Source organism: Chelonoidis abingdonii, chromosome 7 (genome assembly GCF_003597395.2).
Source record: "Chelonoidis abingdonii isolate Lonesome George chromosome 7, CheloAbing_2.0, whole genome shotgun sequence".
Classification (NCBI taxonomy): Eukaryota; Metazoa; Chordata; order Testudines; family Testudinidae; genus Chelonoidis; species Chelonoidis abingdonii.
The window spans coordinates 39,571,671-39,585,187 of NC_133775.1; the positions used below are offsets into that span (position 1 = coordinate 39,571,671).

Here is a 13,517-nt window from a genome sequence, read left to right on the forward strand (position 1 = left end):
CTCTCGTCTGGGAGGAGTTCCGAAATCGATTTAAGGAGCCGTTTAACTCGATATTAATGACGACGTCGTGTGAACGGGTACAGCGTTAAATCGGTATATCGGCCATTAAACCGATTTAAAGTCGCAGTGTAGACCTGGCCTAAGTCTGCCACTGCTAGAGGAGTTTGTGGTAAATCATTCAACTGGGTGCATGGCAAGGTTGGTAAATGATCACTTTCTGGAGCATAGAGATGGAAGTCCTGTACTGTGGCTTAAATTGACTTTCTTGGCATAGAAAGAGTAGGCTATTTTAATAGAGGCCTTATATTAATGGCACAGCAAATGTTTTTGTTTAATCATATGAAATGTCCAGTGTAGCATGATTATCATAAAATACTGGTGTACAGCTATACACACCTTTGATTTATCTGGAAAATGGTGATCACAATCCATTCTGTCGAGGGAATTGTCTTCTGGCTCAGTTTCTTTCAGAATTACACATAAATGAGGTTCTAGTTAGTGGCAGATATTTCAATTAAGACTATATTCTTGCTCTTTAGACTTCAGTATTTATCTCTGATGCTCTGTCCAGTATTGGCAGGTTTGCTGGTGGGACAGAGAAAGCTAACAGTAGAATTTTGCTTGACTGATTTGCATCATTGGAGTAAAAGTGAGTTTGAGACTATCTTACTTACAAAAATGTAGTAGAATTATGTTATCCACTTGCACTACTGCTTGCATCACTTGGACTAAGGCACTTCTGCTATATTTTAATAAGTGCATAAAAACATACATAGTGATGGGATATAGAAAAGTTTCTTAGGACTTTGGATGCAATGACTTCTAGTAAAAGTATTTCAAGTCACTTACTGAAGTCCTTTCAATCCTATTTTCATTTCCTGCTGCTGACTTTCTCTTTTTTTCTTCCTTTCTTTGTCTATTGCAGTGGCATTAATAAACTCAGTGCTGTACTTGTAATTCAGACACTAATGTGCTAACACCTATTAATTCTTACTGTTTTCGAATTAAACCGCTCCTGATTTCACCCATTTCTTACTGGTCTAGTTCACAAAAATAAGTTCTGTTATATGGAAACACAAAACACTAATTCCGGCTTTGTAACAAATAAGTGAAATATGTTTTTCAATATCACTTTGAAATAGAAGTCAGTTTAATTAATGCTAAATTATAATCTAAACCCCCAGGGCTCTTATGACTCCCATGTACACATTAAATAAGTTCACCATGATTAATATTATGATATTTAACAATAGAATGAAACCTGATTTTCTATTTGAGAGCATATTTATAGTAAACAATCTCTCTTTATCGTCTTTACTCTAATCATTGTATTATTTCCCCCAAACACAGGTTTTTGATTTTAGTCTGAGGGGGGAAGATCTGGAATTTTTCGATTCTTTGAACATCGATAAAAAACTGATTCACCTAACCTATCCATTATGGAAAGGATAACTTCAAACCAGATTGTTTTAACCCGCAACAACCGAAACACGAATACATTTTGAACTGCACAAAACTGTTCCATATCTACGTTGTTCTATTACCTTTAAAGCTCCTGTCAGTAGCTTATGATATTGACTCTTATATGCACAAAGTTAATTAAATGTGGCTTAGTTTCTCTCTCTCTCTCTCTCTCTCATGCACACACACACACACACACACACACACAGATTTTCTTAATAATCAGTTTCTCTGATGTCCAGGTCTTTCTATAATATTTTCTTTGGATGGTTTGAATTATTCTGCTCAACCTCACTGTATTTGAATTCAGCTGCTACTTTTTGGGACCCTGCTTCAGTCAAGACTTGGACTTGTTTATACCTATTGGAGTTCTGGCACTGCGGCCCAGATTTTCAAAGCACCTAAAGATGGAAATCGGCACATAGTGAGATTTTCAGAAGCCTTTAAGGTGCCTAACTCTCATTGAAATCAAGAGGAGTGAGCACCAAGGGCTTTTGAAAGCTGCATTTTAAAAATCTAAATATCTTTAGAAATCAGACTTTAATTTCAGTGGAAGCAGGATTGTCTCCTCAATCCAGCTTTCAGTTATGGGCAACATTCCTTTTCACTTCAGCATGTTATAACATATTCAAAGTGTTTTTCTTAATAAAAAAATAAAACAGTACTTAGTACATCCATCTGTGCTTTCCATAAGGTAGTAAGTAGCCCTATTCTATTTTACAGATGAAGAAACTAAAAGGTTAAGTGACTTGTGCAAGCTCATATAGCAAGTCAATCACAGAGCTGGGAACAGAACCAATATATCCTGATTTGTAATCTGAGATTCCTGCCATTGAACTATGAGCAGAATGCTAAATTCTGATCTTTGTTACATTGGTACAAATCCAGAGAAACTACTGAAGTTGAGTGTAGATACAGCTGGTTTACAGTGGTGCAACAAAGATCAGAATCTGACTCAGAGTTTCCATTCTGTAGCTGACGTTTCTCCCCTTTTAATTTCTTTTTGTAAATTCTTCCAGGACACTGCAGGCTATTCTCTGAACTCTTCCTCAGTTGGGCAAAGTTACACTGTTGGCACTCTTACAAGGACCATCAAGTCTTGACTTACGTGAAGGAACAGCCCTGACAGCTCTCATGGTGCCTGATTGCCAGTTTCATTTTGTCTTATTCAAGAAACACACACTTTTTGCATTCAAAGACTCAAAAGTTTGACTGCACAAATGATTGTGTGCAAAAAATTGTGGACAGTCTACAAAAAATGTACAGAGTGGATGATGGGGGAGTCGTACTCAGAGGCTTGCTGTGTGAGTTACTGATGCAAAAGTTTGAGAACCATTGCTCTAACTACTGGATGCAGTAGTTAAACTTTCCCAGTCACATGGTTTCTTGACACCCAACTTTTTAAGAAAACATACTGGTGAAGTGGCTGCTGTATAACAGTCCACTGCTAGACATTTAACTGGTACATCCATCCCACTGAAATTTGCTTTCTGATATATTTGATATCCAGGGACAGTGTCCCTTTGTTCTCTAATTCTGGGCTAAAGATGACCTTTCTCCTGATCTAGAACATAGGTAATTCCAAAGTAGAAAGTTCAAATGAGCCATATATATGGAATTTCAAAGATGTTTGATTTTATAGTGGAGCCAGCAGTCATTTTAAATTTAGGAAACTTAAGAGATCTAACAGAAAAGTTCCCTTTCTGTCATTAACCAGGAAGAATGAAATGCTAGTATAAACTAGTTCATTAATAGACAAAAACGATGGTAAGTAGTGCAAATACATAGTCAGGTGACCTACTGTATCCCTCAGATTCAGCTACTCATAAGTAGCTGAAGAGAAATTTGTGGCCATTTCCTATCCAATATAAAAACTCATTATGTCTCTGTTCACACTGGGTTTGAGATGGCATTCCTTAAGTAATACATAAGCTTTGGGTCATCATTTTCACAGTCTCATTTCTTAACAAAAATTTGGGACAACTGATATCAATTATATGAGAACTTAATCATCTTAATTGGCCTGCAGCTTTACTTTGATACAAAATGTTCATTTAATGTTATTTAAATTTCGGATCGGTACAATAAGGGTGAAAGAAAAAGAAGAAGGTCACAGCACAGCCAAAAGAAAGACATTGGCCAAACTCAGTCCTGATGTACCTGGGTGCTTCTCCCATAACTTGCAATGGAATAGCAAGCAAGTCAGTGCAATTGTGCCTGGCTTTACCAGGGCTGCTTTGTTACAACATATACAAAACAAAACTAAAAAGTGACAGGACAGTAACACTTCATGCTGTGATGTGGAGTACCCAGGTGTGGAACCAGTTTGAGATATCTTGTTCAGACCATAAAGGTGATAAATTCAGTAGATGGGGAACTCACTAGATATGTAGTCACCTCCTGCTGGCTAATTCCTGGAGCAACAGAAGTGCCGCTTGGAGATGGGCACTCATTAGCTCTTTATGCACTCCTATTGTCTTAAGAGAGGAAACTATACAGCAGAAGTCAGCAACCTTTCAGAAGGTTTTATTCACTCTAATTTAAGGTTTTGCATGCCAATAATACATTTTAACCTTTTTAGAAGGTCTCTTTCTGTAAGTCTATAATATATAACTAAACTATAGTTGTATGTAAAGTAAATAAGGTTTAAGAATGTTTAAGAAGCTTCATTTAAAATTAAATTAAAATGCAGAGCCCCCTGGACTGGTGGCCAGGACCCGAGCAGTGTGAGTACCACTGAAAATCCGTTTGTGTGCCGCCTTCGGCACCCGTACCATAGGTTGCCTACCCCTGGTATACAGTTTAAAAGGAGTAGAATGGTAGAACCTCTGAAGGAAGGATGGGGATTCTCCTCCATATGGATTCATTATGGAGAGAACCTATCCTTGGACAAATGGGTGCACAGTAGAGTTAACAAGTCTTTGTCTCTTGCCTAGCTCTGACTTCTTTGAAGCTCCACTTGTCTTTTCATAGTCAATTCAGGCTAGTTAAATAGCCTGTAGCAAAATCAAACTAAGAGTAACCCTGGAGTTTGCATCCTTTCCAATACTGGATCAGCTGTTGTGACTCAGAAATAATGCTTGCATAAGGCAAAGTGCTTATTCTCAGATGTCAGGATAAGAACAGGAGCTTTTCAGCCTGTTCAAGAGCCAGAAACAGAAAAGTTTGGTTTTTTCTGTGCTCCTGTAGTTTGTAATCCAGTGAAATGCACCAAAAGGACTCATTAGAAAGCAGCCTTGGAAAAAGTGCTGAAGAGCAGAAGCAGAGGAAAAGGCTGGGAGAGAAGAAAAGGAGATGCACCTGGAGAACAAAAAGATCACAAAAGAAATAGAGGAAAGATAGTAACAAATAACATGCCTCATGCCGGTTCTAGGGAGAATATTTGAAAGGGTAAGAGGATAATTCAGCCTCCATGTACCATTTGTTGTTTGCCGAGCTGCCAACATGCATGTCAAGAAGGGGTGGTCAACCAGCATTGATTCTGGATTTTGTGATGTGGGCACCTGATTCATGTGAACTGGATTGAGATTACCAAGCCATTTTACACAGGCCACTGAATAGTCAGATGGGGACAACTTTCAGCCAGGACCATTTTAGGCTGGATTTTAACCAGACGCCTAAAAATTAAAGCCCTATGTATCTCACTACAGAGATACCCTGAGTCATCCAGTCCCCAAGTGCAGCATGTTACTTTCATGTATTACTATCTCAGGGTAAGGTTACATGAGAATGTATTTCCTGAAAAAGAACACATTTAAAAAAAATACTTATCTTCCACTTAGTTGTCTTAATAAATGAGCTAAATAAGGGGTGTCACTAACATATGCAATTTCTGTATGTGAGACAGTTACAAGGGGATGCATATGTCAACCTCAAACATGATTTATTTTTGCATGACTTTTCTGACAGTTGCAATTTAACGGCTATATTTTCCTCCAGTCTCAAAAACTTTCATGATTCTAGTTTTGTGGTAGATGAATAAATGTCTGTTTTCAAGTACAATTTTATCTGAGTCATTCCAGGAGAGGTGTGGAGCAATTGAAACATGACTATCACCATAAATAAAACGAGATACTCTGGTCTGTGTGGCAATGTGATTGCCAACTGAATTGCATGTAATGTGAAATAAAATACCTAATTTATTAAAATCTAAATATAAAGGAACATCAGAATACACAATAAGATCTGGGGTGAGAGTAAAGAGAACAGTGCATGGGAGGGGAAAAGAAGGTTTCTGCGTGGTTAGCCACATCAACAACCCAAGTAAGGGTTAACATTCCAAACACTACAGAATAGTATTTCTTTCAAAAGTTTAAAAGGAGAGTGAATAAACCCCATGTAACTCTCTCTCTCACACACACACAGACTTCCTCTCTCTCATTATTCTCTAGCCATGGAGTATCCACCAACTATCTCTCAAAACCAGTCACTGTCACTGCCTTTTTTGTTCTAATAATAAATAATGAATGTAAAATATTTATCATTTTTCAAAATGAAAGTGCTTCACATCTTCAGATATTTACAAATATTAATCAATCCTCAGGATGCTCCCCCCCCCCCACACCCTGTGAGGGAAGTTCAAAAGGTAAGTGTGTTTTTTTTTTTCTTTATGTAGATGGGAAATCTGATACACAGTGAAGTTAGGTGAATTACTCATGGCTACACAGGAGTTCCTGTCAGATCGCAAGTGCTATTAGCTACCCAAAACATGGTCATTCCACTAACCCACACTGCCTTTTGTAGGTAAGAACTTTACCACAAAAGGAGTCAAGTATAACAGTGTAGCACAAAAGAATGAGAAATGTTCCATTTTTAGAGACAAAAATAGACTTTTTATTCCAACTAATTTCACAAGTGTTACTTCTAAAATCCACAGCTGAAACAGAAGCACATGGAATGACATACAAATGGCACACTGTGACACTATTTTTTTGTATGGACTCCATCATTGTCATCTTGATCTCTTTACCTCTTAACCCTACCTAGAGAATCTCTTGTGGGGAAAGAACAGAAAAGATGCTGGAATTTCCTTCTCATCTGACAAATCCTAGTTTGGAACCCGTGGTCCTCTGTTTTTGGCTGGCATAGGAAAGGTAGATGTTGGAATTAATGGGCAGGAGGGGGAAGAATCAGAGCTGGATTAGTTATTTGGCATAAAAGACCTATGCCTGTGACCCCTGGCCTTGGGGTCAATGTGCTCAGGGGCAACAAGTTATATGGGCCCGTGCTCCAGAAAATTCAGGGCCCGGGCGCCGGCTCCACCAATGTTCAGTGCCAGGTCTCTATCCCAGCCCTGGCTGCCACTCCACGTGCCTCCCCTGGAGAATCCTCCAGCCCTGCCTGCTGCCCAAGTGCACCTCCCCTGGAGCATCCCTGCCTGTGCCCTGGGCAGCAGGTGGCTGCCCTGCTGCTCTGCGCTGCACTCCCTCACTAGTCACTGCCAACTACAAAAGAGCAGCACCGGCAGCAGGCGGAGGAGGGTGGAGGTGCATGCATGATGACAGCCCCACCCCCATCCCTGGCACACACCACAGGGAGGCAAGGAGACTTCTGGACCTGAGAGGGACCCAGCCCTAAGGAGCCCATGCAGTGATGATGCCTGGTGAGTGTGCTGCCAGGGGGGAAGTGGGAGATCCCTCCCCCAGAGCTCGCTGCTGCAGGCAGGAAGAGGGCTGGGGGGACTGTGGAATCCTCTCTGGCCCCAGCCAGAGCCCTCACCCCTTCACCCCAACCTTCTGCCCTAGCCCTGAGCCCCTCCCACACCCCAAACCTCTCATCGCCAGCCAGAGCCCTCATTGCCCCCAACCCTCTGCCCCAGCCCTGTGCCCCCTGCCATACTCCAAACCCTGGGCCCCACCCCATTAATTTTATGTGCACCAATATGCAGAGGTGTGTGTGTGTGGCGGAGGGTCAGGACTTTGACCCGTTCTGGGCACCACCAAAAATTATACAAACCTGCTGCCCCTGAATATGATGTCATTGCACATGGTCAAGGAGTTCAAGTGGAGCACACTGCCCACAGCATAGGTCATCTGCTCTCAGGAGAGAGGCAGATCCTGGCATTAACATTTGGAGCTGCAGGACCCTGCCAATATCTGCTGGTGGAAGGGGGAGCCCAGGCCTCAGTCATCACTATCCTAATGTTGGCAGCAGAAGTGGGGTCCTGGTTGCTGCCGTGATATTCTTGGGCAGCAGTGAAAAGGAAGAAGACCAGCAGTGCCATTGTTTATCAACAGGGGTTGAAGGAGAAAGTTCTCCTGGCCAAATTGTGGCTTTCCCAGGGTAGCTGATGTACAGGGTTCCGCTCACCACACTCTTGCCCTGCCTTGCCAGGCAGAAGGGTCTGTTAGCTCAATCCAGTTTGCTTAGCAAAGTGAGCATCTCGACAGGCATTTCAAGCATGCTAAGCCAACTAGAGGGAGCCAGCACGATTCAAACAACCTTTCCCGCTGTGTGGCACTGCTGCCCCTCTGAAGCAAGGAGCCCAGAGATGGCGACATTGCCTAGTTCCTAAAGCAGGGGGTCTCCGGGAGCTGGGAGCCTGGGATGTCTTTCAAGGGTTGAAAGAATGAAGTCATTTAGTGCTAGGACTTCCCCCACCTCCTCTGGCTGAAATCTCGGGTCTCCCCAGCTCTTCATCTGAATCCTGTCGCTGACTTGACTATGAAATCTGGGAGCAGAAGGGAGAGGAAGAGAGTAGACCTGCTTTGTACCAAGCTAGCTCCAGTGTGAATCCTCGAGGGGCTCCCACCAGCTTTGAGGCTGGCTCCTCAGCGCCTCTTTCCATGTGCGTTTTGTGTTAAACACTCAGCCCCCGATCTGCTACAGCCACTGAAGCAGGAGGGAGAAGGGATTTAACCCTTCCCAGCTGGCAGAGGAGCGCTAGCTCAGGCACAAGAGAAAAGGGTGGGAGGAGAGCTGAGCCTGGCTGCCCACAGCTTCTCTAGTTGAATGATTTCAGTTAGGGCACCGCACCCTATCTAGGGTTCCGACCTCTCATTTAGCTGTGTTTCAAGGAACCCAGCAGAGCAGATGCAACGTAATCAGTCTGTGGTCACTGAAGAGTTAAAGAGCTGCTTAAATCTTCTCTTTAGAAAAATAGGAAACCCAAGGGGTGGAGACCACTAGCTAAAGGAAACGTTTAAAGCCAACTTGGTTTTGTTATGCAAGTTGAGAGTTTCTTCTGGGGCAGCAGAGATGCGGAGCGCAGGCAATGCATTGGCTTCAGAGACTGAATCCTTTCTGAGCAAGGTAAGCACTGGCGACACAGTTTGGACGCTGGCATTAGGAAAAGCTTTTTGGTATAAATCCCCATTTAGAAATCAATTCTCCGAGTGAGTCTCCCCCAGAATAAATGATGGATTAATGACTCAAGAGCTTCCTTCATAGGCAGCTGAGCCTCCCTTTACTTTCTGCTGGAGTAGATGTGGGTTTAGCTTGAATTATTATTACTCATGTTTATTATGGTAGTGTACCTAAGAAAAATCCAGGAATGGAGGCTCATTGTGCCAAGCACCATACAAACACAGAATTTATGTAGTTTCTGCTTTGTGATTCTCATTTTGATGAGTGAAGTAGAATAGCCAGTGTCCTTAGCTGCTGTCAACTATTCAGCTTTAGCAACTGTGTTTGGCCAGGAGCAGGCAAAGAATATTTCACAGTAAAGCTACACAAATTTGTTAGTGAGATATCTGAGAGAATTTGATAGAGAAGTAATAATCTGATCACTCAGTAAATCACTCCTGTATATCACACCTTAACATGCTAGGCACCTGGGACTCCACTTTCTGCTTCTCTACTTCTGTAGTCTTTTCCTTTCTGCTTTCCTCGCATTATTTAACACAGCTAATTTGCTTTTGTTTTACGTCCACCCTTAAGTGGCACCTATAATTTTACAAGCCTTATAAATTTACTTTTGTGTCTGTTTATACATGTATTTTTGTATTTGCAGTAATTACATTCCAAACTTACATTTGCTCATTCCTTTGTTTCAAAACGCGTTTGATAGCTTATTTTATTTGCTTTTCTGAATTTTACACTGGAACAACTTTTGCAAAGGATGATCTTGGCAAATAAAAGTGATTAGGGGCAGGTTTTCTCTTTACACACATCAGTGAGCACTCACCCCTTTACCTCTTCTCAAGATGGCATCAATAAATTGCAGAACTGCCCTCCCTCACAACGCATTTAGAATGTTAATAGTGGAAAAACAGTGAGGTCGCTCCAGTCAAGTGATTTTCATGCCAGACTTATTTTGTGCATTTTCAGTTGCATTTAAAACAAATCAAGCCTTTTCTCTTTCTAAACCTGAACTTTTAAAAAGTGTTTCCTATGTCAAAAGTTTGAGAAATTGAGAGAGACAGATGGAACCTGCATTTTCCATTGACTTTTCTTGGATCCCTCGCACTGAGTGAGATCCAGACACTCAGTGCAAGCCCCATTGCCTCCTACTTATTTGTGCAAATCTGCATTCAGAAAAAAGTTCATTGGATGAGCTATATCTATTTAATTTGCTGAACCATTTTTTTACATGGTGGGGGGAGAGAGTGAATGGACCTTACTGATTCGTTTGTGATCTAAAATTTAAATCTGACATGCAGTGAAACGAACAGATTGTCTTATATTGTTTTCAGTTTGCCACTTTGTTTGCATCCCTTCATCTGACTCTTTGCTTTGTTTATTTCCCTGCTTTAAGGGCTGTGGTATCTGAGGTTACCCAGGGAGTATCAGACACTGGAGGCTCCACCTCGAAGATACTGCCACAAGGGTGGCCGGTGAGGTTTCTACTTGACTTCACCCTCTGGTGGGTGGCTGGAGAAGTGCCATTCAGCCTGGAACCATGGAGTCTACCAGCAGCCGCCAGAAGAAAGTCTTCAATGACTCAGTCAGCGATTATGTCCACTCTGAAATCATTAAGAAACATTACAACTACACAGGGAAGTTAAATGAGAAGGCAGACAGTGGAATAAAAGTGACCTCAGTGGTTTTTATCATCATTTGTTGCTTTATCATCTTAGAAAACATTTTTGTCCTGCTGACCATCTGGAAAACCAAGAAGTTTCACCGACCCATGTACTATTTCATTGGGAATTTGGCTCTCTCAGACTTGCTGGCTGGGGTGGCTTATATTGCCAACATTTTGTTATCAGGACACAAAACTTACAGTCTTACCCCTGCCCAGTGGTTTGTCAGGGAAGGCAGCATGTTTGTAGCTTTGTCAGCCTCTGTTTTCAGCCTGCTGGCCATTGCCATTGAGAGGTATATCACCATGCTGAAGATGAAACTCCACAATGGGAGCAACAGCTTCCGCTCCTTCCTACTGATCAGTGCCTGCTGGGTGATATCCATGATCCTAGGGGGGCTCCCTATTATGGGCTGGAACTGCCTCGACGGTCTGCAGAGTTGCTCCACTGTGCTGCCCCTCTACCATAAGCATTATATTCTCTTTTGCACCACAGTTTTCACTGGTCTGTTATTATCCATTGTTGTCCTCTACTGCCGGATCTATTCCATGGTCAGGACTAGGAGCCGCAGGCTGACATTTCGAAAAAACATTACCAAAGCCACGAGGAGCTCAGAGAAATCTCTAGCCTTGCTCAAGACAGTGATCATTGTCCTGAGCGCATTTATTGCCTGCTGGAGTCCCTTGTTCATCCTACTCTTGCTGGATGTCGGGTGCAAAGTGAAGGCCTGTTCAATCCTCTTCAAAGCTGAGTATTTCTTAGTACTGGCTGTGCTCAATTCAGCCACGAACCCTATCATCTATACGTTAACCAACAAAGAGATGCGGAGGGCCTTCATCAAGATCCTGTGCTGTTGCAAATGCCCCTCTGCAGATTCTGGGGCCAAATTCAAGAGGCCAATCATAGGAGGGATGGAGTTCAGTCGAAGCAAATCTGACAATTCCTCCCACCCACAGAAGGATGAGGGTGACTGCCCGGAGACAATCATGTCTTCAGGCAATGTCACCTCGTCTTCTTAGAAGTATCCATTGGAGGCATATTTTAAAGCCTCCCCTTTGAAACCTGACAGACAAGAAGCTACCTGCTCACTGTAGCAACTCCAGAGAGATGGCCTAAGTGAGCAAGATAGCATTAGTTCTGAAGAGGCAAGCAGGGCACTTGCAAGGGTGGAGTTCAGGAAGTGGGACAGACTGTTCTGGCTTGAAAACATTTCCCTCTGGAGCATGTTTTGTCTTTGCACTGAGGCAGACTCAGGATTGCCAGGCGTATTCATAACTTGGAAAGACTGATGCCTTGGTGAAATGGTGCCGTGTGTGCGTGCGAGTGTGTGCATAACTGAGAAGCAGAAGGATGAGGGTGGGAGAATGAATTGTTTTTTTTCTTTGTGAAGAATGTGAAGTTATTATTTCTTTACTTGCAGAAAAAGCCCTGACACAAAAGATCTTTCTGTACCAAGTTTAGGGATGGCTCTACTGGGTCACAAGTGTTTGCCATTTGGCAAGTAGCAGGAAGGAGATCACACCAATGTAATCTAGATCACTAACAACCACAGGTTGGCATCACTTTCCTGAGTTTTTAGATGTAATAAGATTTCATCTGTGGCGTCCAAAGCATTTCTTTAGCAAGATCAGTTCTGTGAAGTTGTGCTGAAAATCCATATTACTTTTAAGATCATGAGCCAGACTCTGTATTAGACTGCATTCATATAACCCCAAAGAAGCCACTAGGATTCCATGATAGGAGCTCAAAATAGCATTTGGCCCCACATATCTATTGATTTGTTACGTTGAGTATGAAATAAATTACATGACCATAATACTTACAGGATAAAACTACAGTTAAAGAGAAAATGAACATGTGATATTTGACAAGATAAATATAATACAGAAGCTCCCTGACTTACGCAAGGTGTTCCAGAACAGAACGCCTTGCATAAGTCGAGTTTTGCGTAAGTTGGGAATATATCTCCAACAATTACTTACGCACACACACAAAAGCTTACGAGACTTATGAAACTTTTTCCATAAGTTCAGATTTCCATAAGTCGGATTTCCGCAACCCGGGGAGCGTCTGTAGTATCAAGTACTATTGGCATCAGTGTTTTTGACTGAGTAAGGACAGAGTGAAAACTGAAAAAGAACTTCAGGATTTGGCCCATAGTGTTTCCATAGTAAAGATTGATTAGAAAATCTAAATCTATATAAAATACCATGAGATTCAGAGAAACAAAAAAGGATCTTGAAATGGCTATTGATGACCTATAAATGTACTTCCATAACAAAATGCAAGACATTTTTTCCACTTACTTTGTGTTCTTTGTATTAGAATGTTCATAATTTCAGCACAGATGTCTGTATTTTATCAATTCACGTAAGAAATATCTTTAATTTAAATTGGTTGTATTTTGTTTTATGGCATCTATTTCTATTCCGATATTTTTCTAACCTGCATTAAGGGAGCTGAATGTATACAATATATATAATTAATGAGATGCAGAAGTCTTCAAACACCTAGAGCATTACTATAACAAAAAATTGTATCGGGGTAGCTGAACAATTGGTTAATGTACAGTTATTGTCAAAACCTAGAATTGATTTTCTATAAGAATGTTGTCTTGTAGTATGATTTCCAGTGCAATTAAACTGATTTTTTTCTTTTTTTAAATAGTATTTAAAATGTTTGACTTTTATTGTTCAATTTGCACATAGCTTTATTGATTTCTAAGCATTAATAAACTGATTTTTTTAAGATGCTACTATCACATTTTTTTTGTACTATCATCAAGATCTGGAGCATGATTCATTGATCATAGAAGTCAATGGAAAGACTCTCATTGATTTCAATAGACCTTGGATCAAGCTGATTGTGCATGACATTTCTGTTCAATTAAGGACATAGATCCATAATGACACCTTTATTTACAAGGCAATATAAAAGGGTACAAGAACAAGTGCTCCAATAGAAAGGTGATGGGTGCCAATAAAAGAACCCGGATATATCTATGCTCTGGAGCAAGAAATTTCACTATGGCAAATAATGGAAATTACTGCAGTTACTGTCCAAAATGGAACAAGTGAAATACCATGTAATTCA

General features: G+C 41.3%; 2 protein-coding genes across 4 annotated transcripts in view; both read left to right on the forward strand.

Annotated features, from left to right (window-relative positions):
- The window catches only part of LOC116834785 (putative oxidoreductase YtbE), a 49,015-nt gene extending 47,575 nt beyond the window's left edge, over positions 1-1,440 (forward strand). Inside the window, exons 6-7 of one of the 3 annotated variants that reach the window (XR_012656255.1) lie at positions 572-649; positions 1,351-1,438. The gene's annotated coding sequence lies outside the window, so the exon portion shown is untranslated. The other 2 variants (XM_032797091.2, XM_075067834.1) reach the window with 2 other exon arrangements.
- Positions 1,441-8,256: 6,816 nt separating this feature from the next.
- On the forward strand, positions 8,257-13,174 carry S1PR1 (sphingosine-1-phosphate receptor 1). Its single transcript, XM_032797079.2, has 2 exons — positions 8,257-8,712; positions 10,157-13,174. The coding sequence occupies exon 2, from the start codon at positions 10,301-10,303 to the stop codon at positions 11,441-11,443; it is 1,143 nt and encodes a 380-aa protein (XP_032652970.1). The 5' UTR covers positions 8,257-8,712; positions 10,157-10,300; the 3' UTR covers positions 11,444-13,174.
- Positions 13,175-13,517: the final 343 nt, after the last annotated feature.

What these genes read in the sequence shown, in the direction of transcription:
- S1PR1 (XM_032797079.2), top strand. Translation starts at nt 10,301, where the DNA reads ATGGAGTCTACCAGCAGCCGCCAGAAGAAAGTCTTCAATGACTCAGTC.